Source organism: Patella vulgata, chromosome 1, assembly GCF_932274485.2.
Source record: "Patella vulgata chromosome 1, xgPatVulg1.2, whole genome shotgun sequence".
Taxonomy (NCBI): Eukaryota; Metazoa; Mollusca; class Gastropoda; family Patellidae; genus Patella; species Patella vulgata.
Genome location: NC_065879.2, coordinates 67,652,880 through 67,674,343, shown reverse-complemented (window position 1 = coordinate 67,674,343; position 21,464 = coordinate 67,652,880). Strand labels below are relative to the sequence as shown.

General features: G+C 35.4%; 1 protein-coding gene across 3 annotated transcripts in view; it reads right to left on the bottom strand.

Annotated features, from left to right (window-relative positions):
- Positions 1-202: 202 nt before the first annotated feature.
- Positions 203-21,464, bottom strand: part of LOC126820379 (putative extracellular sulfatase Sulf-1 homolog) — a 61,034-nt gene continuing 39,772 nt past the window's right edge. For 2 of the 3 annotated variants that reach the window (XM_050548289.2, XM_050548306.2), the window contains 12 exons: positions 19,228-19,350; positions 18,419-18,484; positions 17,367-17,508; positions 16,956-17,112; positions 15,818-15,928; positions 13,542-13,690; positions 11,726-11,898; positions 9,756-9,925; positions 7,981-8,103; positions 3,363-3,505; positions 2,685-2,799; positions 203-2,262 (listed from right to left, as the gene is read on the bottom strand). In XM_050548289.2, the coding sequence (XP_050404246.2) occupies positions 2,189-2,262; positions 2,685-2,799; positions 3,363-3,505; positions 7,981-8,103; positions 9,756-9,925; positions 11,726-11,898; positions 13,542-13,690; positions 15,818-15,928; positions 16,956-17,112; positions 17,367-17,508; positions 18,419-18,484; positions 19,228-19,350 (1,546 nt within the window). In that variant the 3' untranslated portion in view covers positions 203-2,188. The remainder of the gene's footprint in view (positions 2,263-2,684; positions 2,800-3,362; positions 3,506-7,980; positions 8,104-9,755; positions 9,926-11,725; positions 11,899-13,541; positions 13,691-15,817; positions 15,929-16,955; positions 17,113-17,366; positions 17,509-18,418; positions 18,485-19,227; positions 19,351-21,464) is intronic. The other variant, XM_050548298.2, reaches the window with a different exon arrangement.

Below are 21,464 nucleotides of genomic sequence, written 5' to 3'. Positions count from 1 at the left end.
TATTTCACTGCGACGTTTCAACAAGATTTCATAAGTCATTTTCAATCTTGTTGAAACATCGCAGTAAAATAAACCATAGTAATTGTTATCCATAAATAGTGTGTTATTCGATTATGTTCAGATTACTAAATGCCATTCAAAGAATATAACTGATTTCAGCCCTTTTTTTTAGACCGAAACCATAAATAAATCATGGTATAAACAGAATGCTTGACTAAAAAATTTTATAAAATAAAATACATGTATAGCAAGTGACAGACAATAAAATAAATAATTATCTGTGGGATAGCTAGGATTTCAATTCAGAATAAAATACAACACATTTATGGTGTTTATTATCTTTTGTGTCCTTGGGTCACACAGAGTAAAACTTTTCTGATGGACATTCTCATTTCCTGAAAGACCCTCCTACTACTTAGCTAGTTCACTTGCATATTAAGAATAGTAAGATACAAGACAGCATTACTATGAAAATAAAATAAAATGCAAGTTACACAACTCATTAATGCCCTCAAACTAAAAACATATTTTCAAAATTTTCTCCAAAAAGAATTAAGTTAAAACTTTGTTATATCAGATTCTCAGAAAAAGCTGAATATAATACAGACAACTATATACAACAAATATACACTATATAAGTATCTTCTGTACAGAAATACATACGCTATTCTAAACATACAACTAAAAGGTATATTACAATCTACATGTATTTGTTTCTCAATAAACAACATAATTTTACAATCTATTCCAATTTACTCAACAAAATTAATATTTAAATGATAATGTGTAGAACATAAAAACATGTTAATTACACACTTTGGAAATAATAGGGTTGAATAAATGGATGAAAAAACAACTTACTTTGATTTTCTTGTAGTTAGATACTAAGTACAAGAAAGCAAGTTGGCAGGCAGTGATGCTAATAAATAAAATATATTTCAAAAATAGATAATTTATATTAAGTTAAAGATAAAGTTCAGACAGCAGAATTGTTACTTTGATGAACATCCAAAGATCTCTCTATCAGTTGCTTTTTGGAAGAGGATTTTAGTATTATTAATTGCACAGGTATACCTCTCTGAAAGTTTATCAAGAGAGGTTCTTAATTTTGACAATAGTGCAAGATCACCTCCCTATCAGTATTTTCTCAAAAGATGTCCAGGCACGTGTCCAAGGTGGGGTGTAGGTTGGGCGGGGCAGGGGCTATACAGGAGAGAGTCTAGGAGAGAGCCTACACATTTAAAAGAGTAAATTTGTTCACAAATGGCCTCTTATGTAAGGAAATCGACATCAAACTTTCAAAATTTTGTAGGGGGAGAACCCCATAACCCTCCCAAGGCTCTGCGGTCATCCACGCCGGAACAGCCCCCACCATACTGCTCATTTTTCTGCCCACGCCCCTGAAGTCTTATGTATTGTAAATGGCCCTGGTACAATAATTAAACCTCCAAAATAATACATTTTATACAGTGAACCATTGACAAAATTTGAACAATCAAATAATCCTGCCCATAAAACCCCAGCGTTGGCCTAGTGAGTTATTTGTCAATGTAAATGCTAAAATTAGCACCAGCTTATAAACCCTGATGTTGGTAAAAATGTGGATGATATGTTTCAAAGTAGATTATGAAACAATAATTATATCATCACAGCACCAATGTATCATTTTAAAAATATCAGAGAATTTAAATTTTAAAAAAAATATTTACAACTACTGGCCTAGACAATTTCAATTTTAAGTTTAATAGGAAAGGTTTTCTTTCATCTTAACGATGTCAAGGTACTTTAAATCTATTAGACTTGTGAATTTGATCATCTTCACAGTCTACAGGTATATAACACAGTCTGAAAACATGAATGTATTAGCCAATTTACGAAATTAGCAAACTTTCAATAATTTTCACACAAACAAAACATAGAATAAAGAGGACAGAAACACAAAATAGCCTTGGGTTGCGTACGTTTAATGATTAGTATTGTTTACGGTGATATGCACAAAGAAGGACAATTTCATATCTGGGGTGTGAAAATCGGCTAATCCTGTGAGGCGTCAGCAAGATATCATAATATTCTGACATTGTGAAGATGGACATCAATACAAATTCTAGTTTATATGACTTTATAAGATAAATAACCGTATAGATATATATATCAACAACCAATGAAATCAAAGAATTTGATCACATGACTAATCTTCTTCATCACGATTTAAAGCTCCATCTCCAGATGGTTGAAAACTATTTTGTTTACTTTCTAATGAGGCTGTAAGAAACAAGATAATAAATATTAAGATATATTAAGAGATATGAAGTGCTAAAGTACTGGATTATATTGTAGGGTAAAAAGGTAGGCCCCACACATATATATCATTTTCTATAGCAAGCATATAGAAGCACACACCTTTTCACAATTATGCAGAAATCAAACAGGTGCTCTCATTTTTGGGATTATTTTTGTTATATTTGAGTTGATCAAACTACATAGTCAAGTTGGACATGATTAAAACTGATTGTGTGCAATTTTGTGACAAATTTGACTTTCAGTTCTTTTGCCATAAGGAATCCAATAGGTTTATGAATTTTAGTTATGGTTACAAACTAAATTTTTCATAATTATTTTTTAATTACATTTAAATCAATTTTATAAAACTCTTAAAAGGATTGAGACTGGTAACTGTAACTTACTTATTCCAGCTCGCATGTGACAATCATCATTACCACGACAACTTTTGATCGTTTCCAGATCTTCTTCTAGCTGTTCTCGAATGCCAACATCTAATAGACGAATCTGATTCTTTAACTTGAAAACAAAAATAGTTTTGTTTTTAGAGTTGAGTGAGAAGGAAGGGAATGGAAATAAAATGAAATGCTGCATGGACAGGTGGAATACACACCAGGATAGAACAGGGGACCTCTTAGTTAGTAAGCTGTGCCATAATCACTAAGCCACTGTGGCTCCCGAAAAGAATGGTGTTTAATGTCAAATAATAATACTTCTGAGAGTAACATATGGTCAGGAAAGAAGAGGGAAACAAACACTAACAACAGGTTTTCTGCCAACGTTTATTTTGAATTCCATCTAACATAGGTTATTTTACAAGTACACTGTGGGTGCTTTATCTTTAAATGGAGACTAAGAATGCTATGGGGCCGGCATTACGACCAACACGTAGGAAACACAAAAGTGGCTAGCCATTTAAACATGTGTCCCTAACTCTACACAGGTGTCAAATCATAGAGTCCTTGAAAAAAAAACCCCAACATTTTATGCATGTTGCTGTGCTAGATAAGAAATTCCTTTGCTTTCAAAATAAAATTTGTTTGGTAAGCTGATTGCAATAAAAGTATCTTGATATTCCCTACCTGATATGGGTCTTTTTTCATATCATAAAAACTCTGGAAACGGGTAATAAATTCACAGAACAAAAAATCATGTGTCTCGTTGACTGTACGTAAACACCAATATGTATTATTGTTAGCATTTGGGCAAAAACAAAACGGACCATCTGAAAAAAAAGGATATGTTTTAAATATACAAAATTAAAATAGAATGTTAACCATGTGAACTCCATAAAAAAGAAGTGATGGCGAGGTGCCCACATAGGTTATATCTGTCCCCCAAACTCTATTAGAAAGAAATCTAATTTAATAATAATTGGAGTCAAGTTTTCTAAAAACAATTAGTATGTTATAGCTGGATATATTTAAGTAGATACAAAATATAATTCTCACAAAGAGAGAGAAAGATGTTAACAATCATAGTTCTGTGGTTGGGGGACTGGATTCCCTAGCACTGAATTACAGCATCAATCTACATTATTTATTCAGGAACCGAAGCAAAAGAAACCAATTGAAAATTTACAACAGCTATGTTGGAGTGGGTAAAATTTAGGCTATATTTGTTTCAACAAATAAAATGATATTAGTTTGCTAACATACAATTATCTATATCTTAACACTGACTTGATCGATGAATGTAAATTTTGTTTGAACAAATACGGATTATCATCCCACCATACAAATCAACCCATAAAATCCAATGAAATGAACAATTCTATTTTTGACCAGGATCAAAGAGGTCTAGCCCATGTTAATGACTGAGTCGGTATGGATCATGCTCATGCTATAGAAACAAATTTAGGAAGCATTAGGACAAGACTATGTGTGGATAGGTCTATTACAGTTTTGTATTGCTAACACTGTACTTTGTACAGCTAATTAAAGGGGAATAATTTAAGATTAGATAAAGAGCTGACAGTTCCCGCTGAAATAGTTAAAAAAAATAGATAATGAAAAGGGAATATGTTGAATATTTCAGTCAAATCACTTCACTCTGAGCCGAGTTATTGCCATTAGAAGAACAGTGTAGCCTCGATTGTCATTGCTACCATTGTTGATTATCCATTTTTAAATCAAAACATTAAATGGCTGAACCCTTCTAATCTACTTAAAATCTGAGCCATCTGATGGCATTGAAAGTTGATCATAATCTTGTCATATTAATTAATGTCTAATCAATAATTTATATCATTTCAGGCCTAATGCATTTTGTATTGCTAAAATAACTATATACTGTTTTTAACTGTTTTCCACCATTCAATCCACCTATCTGACCTGATGAAATTGGGGCAAATGTGAATGTATAGATGAGTGGGGTGAACAATTGATGATTGATGTTAAAAATCTAAATTTACCACAATACAAGACATGCAAACCCCTCCCCTTAAATAAAGAGATTATCCATTGATTATTAGTAAAGCTACTAATAGAGGGTGTAGATGAATGGAATAGAGCAGGATGGAATAGAAAACATGACAAGGTAGAAGATTTAAACATAATACTGTAAAAAATATCCTTCCAAACATTTTTATTTGATTAATAATTAATGCACATTAAGTCTGAAACTTCCCAGATGAAGTCACCAGCATATATTTTTGATTCAAAAGTCATTTTGCCTTCCATGGTTCATTTCTCAGTTATCTCCCTCTTTCAATTTTAATTTTTCACACATCCCTCTCCACTCCCCTTCCATCTTAAGTTTTTGCAGAAAGCCACTTCTTTCCCATCTTAATTTCACAGTTATCTCCTCCTTTCTATCTTAATTTGCACATGACACCCTTTCTCCGTCATTTTTTTTCACTGTTAGAGTCCCCACTTTTTTTTTTATAATATCATAATTTCTTTGAATAGCATTACCTTTCATAGTATAGCTATTATTAAAAAATCATGCTGAACATATTAGATAACCAAATCCATGTAATCACTAATATCATCCCGGACATTGAACGTTCCAGTATTGAATTCTTCAATCCCAAAAATAGTGACAATTGAGGGAAAAGGGGTATTTCGGGATACAACGCATGCGGCGACTGGATAAGTAAATATATCAAGCAACCAAGCAGCCGAAACACAATCTCCATAGTCAAGACTGACAGAACTGTGACAGGACTGAATTCCGCGTCACTGGATCACAATTCTGTCAATTCAGGATGTTCTGGACTGTGAAATGGGTTACAGTCAAAGAGCACCCCCACAGTGAAATGGGTTACAGTCAAGGAGATGCCTGTAATTACAACCAAGATGTATTTGTGAAATAGAGAGAGAGAGAAATGGGGATGGTTCAATTTTATTTCAATATTTCGCTTGCGCATAGGGGTTTTTAGCAGTGGGAGGAAACTGGAGGACCCGGAGAAAACCCACGAGGATGGACAGGCGACACTACTCCTGGTCACGTACAACCGGGGATTGAAACCACACCAGCTGACTTAATGACAAACCTTATGAAACAGTGTGCACGGGCTAACCATTCGGCCATCCACTCCTGTGATTACAACTAAGGTGTATTTGTAACATGGGTTAGAGTCAATGAGGTTTCTGTGATTACAACCAAGGTGTATTTGTAGCATGGGTTAGAGTCAATGAGGTTCCTGTGATTACAACTAAGGTGTATTTGTGAAATGGGTTATAGTGATTACATTAAAAAAAACAAGCCAACAGTGAGGCTGATGTCCCCCGCCGAAATAGGAAAATAATTAGAGGACACATATAAATTTATCACAAATTATCTTTTACAAAGTATTGAACAATCAAACAGTATATCTTTACTTATAGTCTAAGCATACAATGTTTTTGATGGAATCATTATAGCATATTAAGGGGAAAACATGCTCTATGCCTACAGATCTAGAGTTTGGTTGTATCAACGGGTCTATTTTCCATCTTGCTGCAAGTTGTGCAAAGTTCACTGTTTCCTTTCTGTCATTAAATGTCAATTCATTATTGCATACTACATATTTAATTAATTTATAATAGTTTCTTTTTCAATTTGTTTTTTCTGCTTACCATAAGCAGAACGGACAGACAGACAAACAGACAGACGGACGAACCCATTTTAATAGTTCCCTGCTTTCTTCGAAAGGCGGGGGACAATCAAAGTAGGAGAGTTATTGTTTTCCAAAGTCTCGACCAATCAAATTGCGTTTCGCTCTGCTTACCCTGAGCAGAAAATCCTCATTATCAAACTTAGTCAAGGTATTACTGTAATGAAACTATACACCAAGTTTCATCAATCTCACTTAATTAGAACTAAAGTTATCGTGTCCCAAAGCATCAACCAATCAAATTGCTTATCTCTGCTTACCCTAAGCGGAAAATGCTCATCTTCGAACTCCATCAAGGCATTGACCTAATCAACACATACACCAAGTTTGAACATTCTAGCTCAATTAGGAAGAGAGTTATCGTGCCCCAAAGTATCAACCAATCAAATTGCTTATCTCTGCTTACTCTAAGCGGAAAATGCTCATCTTCGAACTCCATCAAGGCATTGACCTAATAAACACATACACCAAGTTTGAACATTCTAGCTCAATTAAAAGTTATCGTGTCCCAAAGCATCAACCAATCAAATTGCTTATCTCTGCTTACCCTAAGCGGAAAATGCTCATCTTCGAACTCCATCAAGGCATTGACCTAATCAACACATACACCAAGTTTGAACATTCTAGCCCAATTAGGAAGAGAGTTATCGTGTCCCAAAGCATCAACCAATCAAATTGCTTATCTCTGCTTACCCTAAGCGGAAAATGCTCATCTTCGAACTCCATCAAGGCATTGACCTAATAAACACATACACCAAGTTTGAACATTCTAGCTCAATTAGGAAGAGAGTTATTGTGTCCCAAAAAGTGTGACGGACAGACAGACAGACGGACAGACAGACGGACGAACCCATTTTAATTGTCCCCTGCTTTCTTCGAAAGGCGGGGGACAATTAGCAGTAATAAACACAACTGCTATTTTAAAAGTTTGATAAATGAATAATAAAAAATAAATAGTATATAAAAAATTAATTGTCTGGTCTAAATGAAAACTCATCAGGTAACAACAGATTGATACTCTTTGCCGTTTTCCAGTTCTTTGATTGTCTGGAAATTTGTCTTTCGAGTTCAATTTCCAACTTATGAGATAGACCTGCAAACATTATAAACTCATAGGAAAGCTAAAGAAATTTGGTTAATCAGATATTAGTAAGGCAAACTACGCAAGCTTTAGCCTTGTTGAACTAGACTACTAGCATTTTATCGTGAGCAGGGCTACGACTTTTGATAGCCTGGTTGAACAAGACTAACATATTTTTAGTAGCGGGTATGAGAGTGTTATTTGATAGTCTGTATGGGTTTTAGGATATAGTTGGGGTGTTATTTGATAGTCGTGTTGAACTAGACAATCTTGATTTTAGCCTGGGCAGGATGTTTTATTTGTTAGTCTGGTTTAACTAGACTAATTTGATAAAAGGATGTGATAGGGAAGTGTTATTTGATAGGCTAGTCTTGTTGAAATAGACAATCTTGATATTTGCCAGGGGAGGATCTGTTATTTGATAGCTATCTTGATTTTAGCATGGAGATGAGAGTGGCGATGTTATTGAAGATGCAGTGAGTTTTAATTTTAAAAAATGGACGGAGAAATTGCTCCTTACGTTTCCAAAATGGAGCTGTACGCCAATGACTCGAATCCATGAAATGACACTCCATGCCTTGTTTATCCCCCTCCTTGAAGCACCTTGGGTGATTGAGTCTACGTCTACGCTTTTTAGGTTTAGCTATTGACAGAAAGGAAAAAAAGAACAAACTGTTTAAAAGATAACGTAATTTGAATACCGAATTACTATAGTCAATATGAAAAACTCAAATAAAAATCCTCAAGCCAAATAAAACACCGACAACCCTGTCTTTATTATCAAATGATAACTGGTTGTTTGTGAAATTTTATATCAATATTCAAACTACGGATCCCAGAGAAGTATTGAAATTCCTATGAGTGTTGAATTTCAAAACTCTAAGAATTGATAACTGAAAATAAACTGGAATGAGAGTTGTTCATATTTGAGTTTTTCTTTGCTGCTCAAACTAACTGTAGTTAGCTACAAAGCCAGAATAGAATTGATAGAAAATATAGCTTTATAGATATGATAATATAGAGTATTACAAGATAAATAAAGGACAGATTTCCATTTGCACTGTACTTGATTATGAGAAGATCATTACTCTTAACAACAATATTTTATCAAGTGATAAACTATCTTGACAATGTCAAGATTGTATGACATACATATGATACTTTGACCGCCTTAGCAAACTTATTTGCACAAATTATTATCTAGAATTTAAAAGCTGTGTTTAATTACTAGACTACAGTTTAAAAAGATGTAAAAAATTGTTTAGAACCTTGAACTACATGTAACAAAAAGCATATCATTATTATTACTGTCTAATAACCCCAAGCTATTTAGGTTTGAAGAAAAACATTATAATCAGCTGGAGTTATATTATCTAGAAACTATCATTGTGTATGGTCATTCTCAAACATATCATTAGTAAGCTGAAAAACAGGATGGCTTATACAGTCAAGGTAGCAATGTGTATGTCAAATACACTAACTTCGTAAAAGAAGGCAATCCCTTTTAATCAACTTTTCTGTATTAAAAAAAGCCATTATCATTGTAATGGAGAAAATAAATAGTCAAATTTATATAACCTCATACTCAAAATAACCTCATTCTCATCTAATTATCTTCATTCCGACCACTGACCTACTACGAGTAAAGCATTGAGGTTTTTTTAAATCTACATCTTGAAATATATGGGTGTCAATGATGGATTTGTCTCAGATTTCAAATACAGTTCATTTAATATTCTCAGTGTAAATGACATCAGCTTAGAATAAAAATTAACCACAATCGATTCTAAACAATAGCTCTTAGGACTAATTAGAGCAAAAGAATATGCAGTGTACTGTACACACTTCAAAAAAGTCCAGGATGTGGACAAGTGCAGCAAGTAGAATATGAAGGTACACTACAATAACACTTCAAGATAACTTAGAGGAAGTCCATCAAAAGAAAGCAGAGAAAGACAAATGGACTCAACCTCTTTGAATTGGGCAAAAAATAAACATGCCAGTTTTATCAAATTGGACGTGTTGGGTTTTTTTTATGAAATGGATATAATATGTCTAAATAAAAACAAATTACTTCTGCAGAGAGATCTAATACTGAGATATGGTCGATGCTGTGTCAAGAATTGACAGTTTAAGTTAAACTTTATAAAAAAAGACTAACTCAAAACATTTTGTGTTAATCTGCCAAACTTAATGAACTACCAGATGTGACCAAACAAATTTAACATTTTATTTCAACCTAAATCAAAGAGGTCCTTTTTCTTTAAAACAGTAAATTTTAAAACAAGTGCTTACAAGTCCATTTGGGTGGAGTCTTCCAATGATCATTATCGTGTGTAAAGCATTTCATACTAGCCGAGTTGCATTCCTTGCCACGTTTACGCTTCTGGAACTTCTTTTTGTGCTTTCGCTGTCTTCTGTTGAAGCGATTCAACCGTCGATTATTTTCAAATTTACGATTCGGTCTGGAATAAAAATTATAATTATATGAGCAGAAAATTTTCTAGAACAAAATTCAATACTGCTTAGTACAGAACAAATGACATTTAATGCAAGCTGATTATGCTCCATTCCCTAGTCTATTTTTTTTTTTATCAGTGACAAATTTTCACAGGAAAGATAGATTATAGTGAATGTAACATATTACATATTTACAATAAGGGTAACTGAATATACAGAGATGGCATTGATGTTAGAACTATGGTTATAGACCTTTTTATGGAAGAATATTCATTGTTTACTTGATGTCAACCAATCAGATTGCTGTTAACTAAATATAGCTGGAATTGATATTCAAAAACTGTTTTAATCAAAATAAAATTAGAAGTACAGGTTATTGTATTTCAGATGAACATCCAAACACATTGCTGTAAGGTAATCAAATATATGCCAGGCCTCGATATAGTAGGCGATCGATCGGTCGATCGGCCACCGATCGCCTGGACGAGATTTCAGGAGAACGATAATTTGATCTCCCCGGTTATGTCGGGTGATCAGTAAAAAGTTTATGGGGAACACCAATTTAAATCCACGTTTTAGTTGGCTCAGCAAAACTGTGGCCAACTCACGGAGAATAGTGTTGACTAGTTTGATGGTTTCTATAACCAAATAAAAGACGTCTGAATCTGTGTATTCCAATAAATTCTGTTTAGCGTCTGTCGCAACGTCAAATTCCGGGGAACTTCTTACTGACGTTATGGGACACCCCCCTCCTTTTACGGGAATTCCGCTAATGTTTGATTTGATATGCTAGCTTTATTTTCGTATAAGAAGAAAGTTTAAAACAAAATGATATGACATAACACAGGTTTTAATTTCTTTGACGCAACGGAAAACTATTTTAAAGTTTTCTAAGAAGTATTTAGCGATGAAAATAGTAATTTTATTCAACCACAAGGCCATTATTAAAAAATACGAAACTACCGCTAAACATTGATATCAAAATATTTATTATTAGTGTTTTGAAACATCCGCGGAAAAGACATCGAACTTGGATTACAACGATGAATAAGCCGTTAAAAGTATTAAAACCTATCCACATTCGGTTTTTTTTCTCAAGGAAACATCATTTTGTTTGCGGTTGTTACAAAAAACGTAACCTACGGATTTTCAGAGGCCCATTGTATTTGTGACAGATCTTTTAATTAGTGGGGAAAACCGTATTTTTTCTTTTTCTTAGACAACAAAATGGCGGCATATGACACACCTACACTAAAATAATAACAAGTTGGTTATAGAAGGAGTAAAACAGTTCTTCAAATTGTATCTTGGATATATTCCCTGAAATGAATTAAGTAAATGGTCACACAATTTAAGTTACTCAAGAAACAACATTCAAACAACATCATGCAATCTCTAGTTTTAGGTGATCGATTCAGGTGATCGATTGGTCACCTGGTTGATACCTCAGGTGATCAAAAAATCGATCACCTGGACCAAAAATCAGGGGATCGATTTATTGATCACCCTGTGCCGTCTTATTTCGAGGCCTGTATGCACAGCTTGATAACAGTAATGTTTAGGTAGATACTGCTATAAGCATAACAAATGATATGTAGATGATACTGTTTCAAGAGTAAAGTCACAGCATTTAAGGAATCAACCAAATAAGATCTGAAATCCTCAACCTGCTTATAGTGACAACCCAAGATCTGGAATTCACATTCTGGTATTATATACATACTGAAATGAAAATGAAATGAAAATGGTGAAAGATCCAAAGATCTGAAATTCCCAACATGATATTATTTATAACATACTGGTACCTGAATGGAAAAGTTGTTTCATCACAATCACAGGCCTCCTCTTCCTCTTCTTCTTCCTCGGAATCGGCATCGCTCCCAAAACCTTGAAATATCATTGCATCTGTGTAAAATGTATCTGAATTATTAATATCTTCCAGATCAGGTTTCTCAGATTTCAGATGTCGTCTTATAACCTATAAATAAAATAGACTACTAAATGTGTTTTGTGTGATAAACTTTTTAAATGCAATAATCCACCTATTTCTACATTATAACAATAGATAGATAATGATGAAAAATAATCTGAACTATAAATCGAAAGGCTCATAATATTTGGATGTGTCTATCTATGGTCTATTAACAAACAAGTGGGGAAAAAAAATCCTTGTGTATTCTGAACTGCTGAAACAATTTTTAGCATCCCAACTTAAAATCCGATCGTTTCATCAAAGATGTGGTCACTGTGTTGTTAATATAACTTATGACATTAATTATTTACGCAACATCATTCACATTTTTTCCGATTGCTTCCTTGTATTCAGTGTTGGTTTCTTCTCTGTTTTGTGGAAATAGGGACTTATGCCCCAACTTTGTAGTTAATACACCTTAATTCTTTCTCACTACCACATAGGCCATTTAGTTATACTTGGCTTTTTACTATATTTCACGGATATGACTCGTACTAGTATTATACAAAGTTTGGGAAATATTCCCTTATTGTTAGTTTGGTTTCATTTTGAGTGAAGTCTGTATCACTACAGGCCCGGGACTTACAGCACAGTGGACATGATCTGATATGTACGCTTGTTTGTGATTTCTGCGTATTGTGTTTTGTCTTGTGTAATTGTTTGAGTGTGGTACAGTCCCCCTGCACTTACTATTAGATAATTTTACACAGAAAATTATAGATGCTACTTATTAATTTGTGAATATCTTATTAAGAAATGAATTTTAAACAAGTGGCAAGGATGTTATCATAGTTTTTTTGGAAGATCAGACGAAGAGTCCATTCCAAAATATCAATTACCTCAACTTCACATACCCTCCCAGTCCTCATTTACCTTCTTCATTCCCCCCCCCCCCTCTCCGCCAATTACCCCTCTTTCCCCTTCTTTACTTACCCTTACCCTTTCAGTCAGTGATGAGATTTCGCACGTATATTCCGGACATGTCAAACGCTATTTTCCAAACGTCCCAAATTGTCTGACCAGGAATATGCTGAATCGGACATCAAGCTTTGTTAAATAATATTCAAAATTCCAAAATTAACATAGTGTACTGAGTGTATATCTACCACTCAACCCGATTGATAATAGGATGGATTAAGAAGGTAATTAAGTGATCAACGTATTTATCGTGTTATACTGCCTATACATCTATCTTGAACATCCAAACACATTGCTGTAAGGTAATTAAATATATGCACAGCTTGATAACAGTAATGTTAAGGTTGATACTGCTATAACAAAGATAAATTTTAAAATCCCATCACTGCTTCCAGCTGTCTTTCCCATTTTTCACGTACTCTCACAGCCATCCTTCCCCCTTCTTAATATACCCCTTCAGACATCTGTCTCCTCTTCACTTAACCTCCCAGCCCTCATTCCTCTTTTTCAATTACCCTCAATGTCTTCATTTCCATTCTCCACATACCCTTCTTACCCATTTACCATCTTCAGCCCTTTTACCCATTCTTCACTTATCCTCACAGTCCTCATTCCCATAACTTCCAGCCATTTTCCTATTCTTCACTTACTTCATATATTATCAAATCCCTCTTTTCCCTTACTTCATAACTTGACCTTAAATCCCCCTTTTTCCATACTGCATGACTTACCCTCAAATCCTCTAATGCTTTCCGGAGTTCTTTAATCAACCCATCAATCTCTGTTTTATGTTCATTCCATGCGGAAGCATCTTCGTACAGTTCATCATCACACTGGATCGTCTGATTGGTTAATATTCTACATCGGCGCTCAAATAAATCTAAAAATTACATTGAGAAAATAATTTGGGAAATGAAATCTAAAGGCTATAATTATTGGATCAACAATTGGGAGATAACCTGCTTATGACAGAACTAGAACTCAAACAGGATACAGATCGATTTGGATCTTATCTTTTAAACAATAGGGGAGCCACATGTACAGTGGCTCAGTGAGTAAGATGTTGGCTCGCTAACCTGGAGGTCCTGTGTTTGATCCCTGCATTTGCCAAGAAAGTTCATCAGGATTTCACAGCATGGTTCCCCCTTGTCAGTGGTGCAGGATAGAAGGCCTGGCAAGAGACAACGTATAGTTGTTCAGAAGGGATGAAAAACCGGGCATGCAAGTAAAAGAACCCTTGGCAATTGGAATTTGATATAAGAGCAGTCTGTAGCATGTAAAAGATCTCCTGGAAGTTGGAATTCGATATAAGAGTAGGCTGTAGTGCCACTGTCCGGGTAAACTTTCCCTCATAACACACTGTATGGTGTAAGCCCGTCTTCATTAGCCCAGTCGTAGCAGAACAATAGGATGTTAAACCCCATTTCATTTCATTTCACTTCAAAAACTGTGTTCAAATACTGGATATATTCAAGCACACTGTATGACCCAGGATTTCATTTTATGAAGAAATGAGGGAAACAAATTAATATACCAAATCATATTGAAAATATTTATGAATCCGCAAATGGGTAATGAAATTTTTTTATTAAAGTGTTAGCGTATCAATGTTACAGGTACATTATATGGACTAAGACTAGTAATTATTTCCCCTTATTTCATGATGGACGAATGTAGTGCGAGTTATAAATAGACAATTTTCCCTTAATTTTTTTCTCCCCTCTTCCTGCATTTTTGGGGTGACTTTTTGGTCTAGAATTGGAGAAAAGGGATCAAATTTGCAATTTCATAGCAGTTTTGGGTAATACTGATGATATTACAGCGGAGGGACAGGGGGTGTAAAGTGTCCTTCTGCAGAGCAATCATTGTGTCGGAAGTGAGATTTTCACCCCAGTCAACTTCAAATATGCGTAGCAAAAAACCTTAATGGTTAACCCCCTACAAAATTATGATGAGATTGCCAAATGTTGTCCCCATTGTGCCTATAAAGATTTGAACCAACGGAATGTTGAGCAAAAAGCTACAGGCTGTGATGTTACAGCCATTTAACATTGAAGTCAATGGGCAAATCTATATATATATATGTGACTGTCGTTTGTCTGTCTGTCTGTTGGTCTGTCTGTCTGTTCGGGGTTGGTGGCTACACTAGGTCTGCCCCGAGTCTGAAATTTCGGGTAAAGGGATAGCTCGGACCGGGGAGTAACATAGGCCAGATGGCGTTAGTCTACCACTTCCGGTTTTGGAGTTATGACCCCCGAGCGAAGACGGTCTTTTCGGGGTTGGCGGCTACACTAGGTCTGCCCCGAGTCTGAAATTTGGGGTATAGGGGTAGCTCGGACCGGGGAGTAACATAGGCCAGATGGCGTTAGTCTACCACTTCCGGTTTCGGAGTTATGACCCCCGAGCGAAGCCGGGTATCTGTCTGTCTGTCTGTTCGGGGTTGGCGGCTACACTAGGTCTGCCCCGGGTCTGAAATTTGGGGTATAGGGGTAGCTCAGACCGGGGAGTAACATAGGCCAGGTGGCGTTAGTCTACCACTTCCGGTTTCGGAGTTATGACCCCCGAGCAAAGCCGGTCTGTTTATGGTTGGCGGCTACACTAGGTCTGCCCCGAGTCTGAAATTTGGGGTATAGGGGTAGCTCGGACTGGGGAGTAACATAGGCCAGGTGGCGTTAGTCTACCACTTCCGGTTTCGGAGTTATGACCCCCGAGCGAAGCCGGGTATCCTGCTAGTAATTAATAAACTGAGTGGAGTCTGGTTCTTATATTCCAGAACATAAAAATCAAGATAAAATCAAGGGTGATTACTTAGTGAATAATTGACAAATTACGTTCATTTTTTGATCAAAATCAGATGAATAATGTAGACATTTTAGGGTGATACCTCCACAAATAATTGACAAAACGTGTTCGAATTCAGAGACATCAAAAATCAATAATATTTTTCTCAACCTATCCAAAAATCTGAATCCAGACAATTCTAGTTGAGAGTTCCCTCGGAAATTACCTAGTGGTGTGTCTCTCTCTGCTATTGATTGTTTAAGGTTTAAACCTGATGTTCCATACTCCAGACTGTTTATAGCTGATCTTTTATTCCGTATAAACTTTGGTATAAAACCTGCAAAACAATGAAACATATAATAACTAGATCTGCTTTATATGATATTGTTATTAAAGTGCCATTAAGTCTCTGGAACCCAGAATAATTTGTCGTCATTAATCAGTCAACTCATTATTTTCCATAATATTCGAAATTAAAAACACAATTCATAATTCAATCTTGGTCTATTTCAATCAATAATGATGTTTTTATCTTGCCGTGAAACTATAGGATCCTAATGTCCAATATTTAAGACACAATTAACATTTTATAATCAGTACACAAGTCGTGTAGCCTATGGTTTCAGGTGCCATTTTGTAATGAACAAATAAAAACACATCCTACAACACAATTTGGATGTAATTAGTAAAGGCTGATTCACAAACGACCAACTAATAATTTTAAAAAAACCCGGGATAACTAGGTCTTCATAGCCACTCTTATCTCTTATATTATGTGCTTTTAGAACCATTTTTGTCTATTTCAAGGTTCTAAAGGATAGAGTCATACATCCTTTAATCATACTAATTGTTGAATATGCATATCAATTTAAAAAATCTAACATTTTAAGTTCTGGTATTAGATACACTCTTGAATCATGCCCATTGCTTATCCAGCAATTACTGTAAACAACACTTTAAGCTGATAGCCAACCAAATGAAGAATATGATTTCTCAAAGGTATGCAGATGACCATGATAATATATAGTATGTTTAACTCCATGCAAAGACAGGGCATGTTTTGGTTTTATAAATTAATAACAATACTGTTAGAGAGAGATGCTATCCATTCATATGCAGCATCCAAAGCATGCTCTTTGGATGGATTAAGTGCTCTATAGACGTACATTACTATTATTATTATAAGGGCAGGAGAAAATGGTTGACCATACATTTTGAGGTAGATTAGACACACTTTCATTGTCAGCTCTGGGGCTTGAAAAGTTGTACCAATGGCAAAGGAAGGCGCACCTATCTCCCCTCCACTATCACCCCCTTGTAGATCTTATATTGTTAGTTATGAAATAATAGGCAATTGTGTTTACTTTTAGTAGCATATTTATGTAGAAATTCTCTCTGTTTCTTTCTTTCTCTTTTCAATTTCTTCTTACTGGATGAACAGGGACATGATTTTGGTTGATCTGACTGATAGCGACATCTTTTTTTATACCATTTCTCGTGATTTTTTTCACAATACCACCTCTACAAGTAAAACCAAATTTGTGTCGTTGGAATCTATTTTTCATTGAATATCAAAGTTCAATAACTCTGACATTTTGGAAGATTATTGCATATATATTTTCACTTATCAATTTCAAGTTTTTGAATCCAGAATTTAAATTCATGTATGATTGCATTTTGATTTTTTGACACATATGACTCGTTTAGCCGGACAATTAATGGAAGCACAACAATTTTCATCTAACAGAATTTTACAAATATTTCTAATATCATACCTGTTTTGGTTTACATGGCTGCTGTCTGTCTCGTCTAGCACAAACACGACCTAATCGGATCTGTTTAGGAGACTTAGATATATCTTGTACAACACCTACACCACCATTATTATAAATATCTAATAATGTCTTTGTTAATTTACTGCAAAAAAAATTGAATTAGAAATGAAATGTGCTGTAAGCAAACTGACTGGTTAAAAGCAAAGCATTGTTCAAATTTTTCTCCAAATATCAAAAATATGTTAAGACTTCTTTGATTGGCATTTAGTAATTGAACATATTAACACAAGGTAAAATTTTATGGATACACAATTATCCTCTTCGAAATGTCGCTTAGTATTAAAGTAGCTAAGTCCGTAACTCAATATCATCCAAAATCTTCGACATTGAAAACACGATTTTTTTTTGCAATTTAAATCAGCATTGGTGTTGTGATCTTACCTGGAAAAGATGGGCTTCTGATATCCAATATTTAAGACAAAATAAACATTTTACCATTGGTACACGAATTGTGTACCATAATGCGTTTCAGCGCCACTTGTAACAAGGTGCTCAAAGAATGAGGCTAGACATATTCCACAAGTCATGTCAGACGGTGATATCATGTCCTTATTTGGAGAGCATGCGCAATAAATAATATCAGTGTTGACTGGAATAACCAGACGCTAGAAACTGACTTGCGGTTAAGACTTCTGGAGTATTTCGCCGAACATAACTGATGACAATTCACAGTAATAACAGGCAAGCCATCAGGAAAGTTCATCAGGATTTTCCGGCATGGTTCCCACTTGTCAGTGGTGCAGAATGGAGGGCCTGGCAAGTACAATGTATAGTCATTGTGATGGGACAAAAAAACTGAGGTACTGTGTACACATTGAAGTGCCCATAAAAGAACCCTTAACAGCTGGAATTTAAGAGTAGGCCGTAGTGCTGCTGTCCGGGCAAAATTTCCCACATTCATTAGCCCAGTCGGAGCAGAACAACAAGAATTTAAACCCCATTTCATTTCATTTCTCTTAACAGATTTACCCTCTTTCTGATAATAGACTTACCCTCTTTCTAATAATATAGTATCTCTCCATGGATCTGTTAAATTTATAAATTTACGACCATTATTACTGAAAAATAATACAATATGTGAAATACAAAGGCAACAAAAGTAAATATGAGACATGAGAAATGGTATTAGATGTTCCATACTAACAAATGACAATCATTATTCTATGGCGAGTTTGGGGGATTCTGTCATGCAGCAATAGAATCAACTACAATATTGTGAAAGTTGAATGTACTAGGATTGAAACCAAGCTGTGATATTATCTAACACTGATATTTTGATATTAAGAAATTTACCTGAATTAAATTATTACTGGTGGACATTTTAAAAATTAGGAAAAATCTCAAAAGCACAAAGTGTTAAAAAGAAAGTTATCTGTGTAGGCAAACAAAATTATAAAATATAAATCTAATACAAAAGTATAACAAAAATTTGTTAGCTATATGAACTACTTAAAGAGATTGGGTTTAATATCCACTCAACACAAACTAGGTCATTTCAGGACTATCATATGGTTGGATTTTATTTCAATAATTTGCCTGCGTGTTGGGGTATTTATCAGTGGGGAGAACACCCTACGCCCCTATGCCTTGTCATGTACAAGCAAGGAAATGAAACCACGCCACTTGCCTCAATGACAGTCCTTCTGATCCAACTCGCACACATTAAACATTTGGCCACCCAAACCCCTGAAGTCCTGAAAGGGGTGGTATGAGGTGCTCCAGATAGTAAGTCATTAGTTTAGACCTGGATTACACTGGTTGTAAAAGGTAACCTAACCTAGTGGTTTAATGAATATATTACCTTTCTTTAGCAGCCAGTAATAAAGGTAAAAATGAACGTCCATCCATGTGTTCAGGCACTTTAATTCCTGCCATGTCTAATATAGTTGGAGCAAAATCTACATTAGCCACAATATTTGGTATACTGTAAAAGAAATAATACAACGGCTCCTTTCAAGATCATTCTTTCATTTGGTTAAACAATAAAACTGATATAAGAGAATCTCCTACGAGTCTTTTTTGATATAAAAAAATATCAACACAAGTCGATAAAGTAAAAAAAAATGAGTAGGAGATTTTATTTATCACTCAATCCTTTCTTACATGCACAAATAAATAAATATACTGAGCGCCATAGAAAACGCATCACTTTTTTTTCCCAAATATTTTATTACTAGGTGGTTTTGTTTGTATAATATTATGCAATACTATGAACTATTGTTTCACACAATGCTCCCAAACACAAAAAATATCAGCCTGTGTGCAAAAAAAAAAATTGCACGAGATGCACATCAAAAACCCAATATTCACGTGCAGCATTGTGTGTGAGCCCTTTAAAAGCATGTTTTCAACTTAATGTGCAGTACATGAACTGTGAAACGTCAATCTGTCGTAATTTGTTGTTGGACGCGTGAAGGAATCGAGCTACAGATGCCGAGACTTATTGAAAATCAACGGAATGAAGCCATGGGAATGTCCAGGGCTGGCATGTCTACACGTGCTATTGCCAGACACTTCAATTGTCATCAGTCCACTATTGTAAGGTTGGTGGGACGTGTTCGAGTTACTGGATCAACACGTGACCGTCAACGTCCTGGTCCACAACGCGTTACAACCCAGGCTCAAGACCGCTACATCCGGGTCACTCATCTGCGTGACAGATTCCGCCCAGCGACTCAAACAGGTGCAGCAGTCGTCGGAAGACAAGGACCAGTAAGTGCCAACACCGTAAGACGTCGTCTAAGAGAAGTAGGACTCTGTGCACGACGACCTTATGTTGGAGCTATCCTCAGGGGTCATCACCGTCAGCGGCGTTTGATATGGGCTCAAGGACACCAGATGGGGTGGGGGAAGTGTAATGGTGTGGGGAGGCTTCACATTTCATCACCGGACCGCCCTACACATTTGCAGGGGTCGCGTTAATGCTGTAGCCTACCGTAGCGTTAATGCTGATGGCCCGTGGAGGACACACGCGCTACTGACAACTGTGTCATACTTTTGGTCTTGAACCCTCTGACTTTGTACCCTTGATTACAGGTTAAACATCCATAAGTGTACAAATGTGTTGTTATTGATCTGTTCCCATTTGAATATTGTTCACAATAAGAAGCAAAATAAATAAGATATGTTTACAGGATCATTTTGTTATACGAAAAACTAAGTGATGCGTTTTCAATGGCGCTCAGTATATAATTCTTTGCTATAGATTTCACTTTTACTGAATCTGATTACATTATGGCGTAGTGATACATCATTTTTTGACAGCAATTCAACCATTGCAAAGTTCTCTATATTGACCCAGTGTTTTCATGAAAGTCAATTAAATAAAAATAGTTCCTTTTAAATAAAAAAAGAAGTTATTTTTAATCAAAAATGAACTGTTCTTTGAAAATAAAAAAAGTAGTTCCTTTTTGATTGACCAATCAAATTCATGAAATTTATCACACAAGCGATGTCTACTGTGGAATGTATTATTGGGTGATAAGACATAATACATTTATGTTTTGTAAATATACGCCCACAGCAGCCAAGTCCTCCAAGCAGTCAATAAGGGTTGTCGCACACTGGTTCTTTTACCGGTAATGAAACAGTTATAATACACTAAAATATGATTAACTCTTAAACGACCCAGAGGTTTGACGTCATAACGTCATAAAAACCCACGTCATAATGGTCAATAGTATTAAAATATAGATATGCATTTTAAAGTCATATCATTAATAAATAACTGTAGATAGAAATGAAATGAAATGAAATGGGGTTTAACGTCCTACGCTTCTGCACCTAACCTGGGCTAATTGAAGACGGGCATACGCCATACAGTGTGCTATGAGGGAAATTTTGCCCGGGCAGCGGCGCTACGGCCTACTCTTATATCGAATTCCAACTGCCAAGGGATCTTTTACGTGCACGCCAATGTGTACACGGGACCTCGGTTTTTCGTCCCATCCGAACGACTAGGCAGCTGTCCTTGTCAGGCCCTCCATTCTGCATCACTGACAAGGGGAAACCACGCCGGAAAATCGAGATGAACTTTCT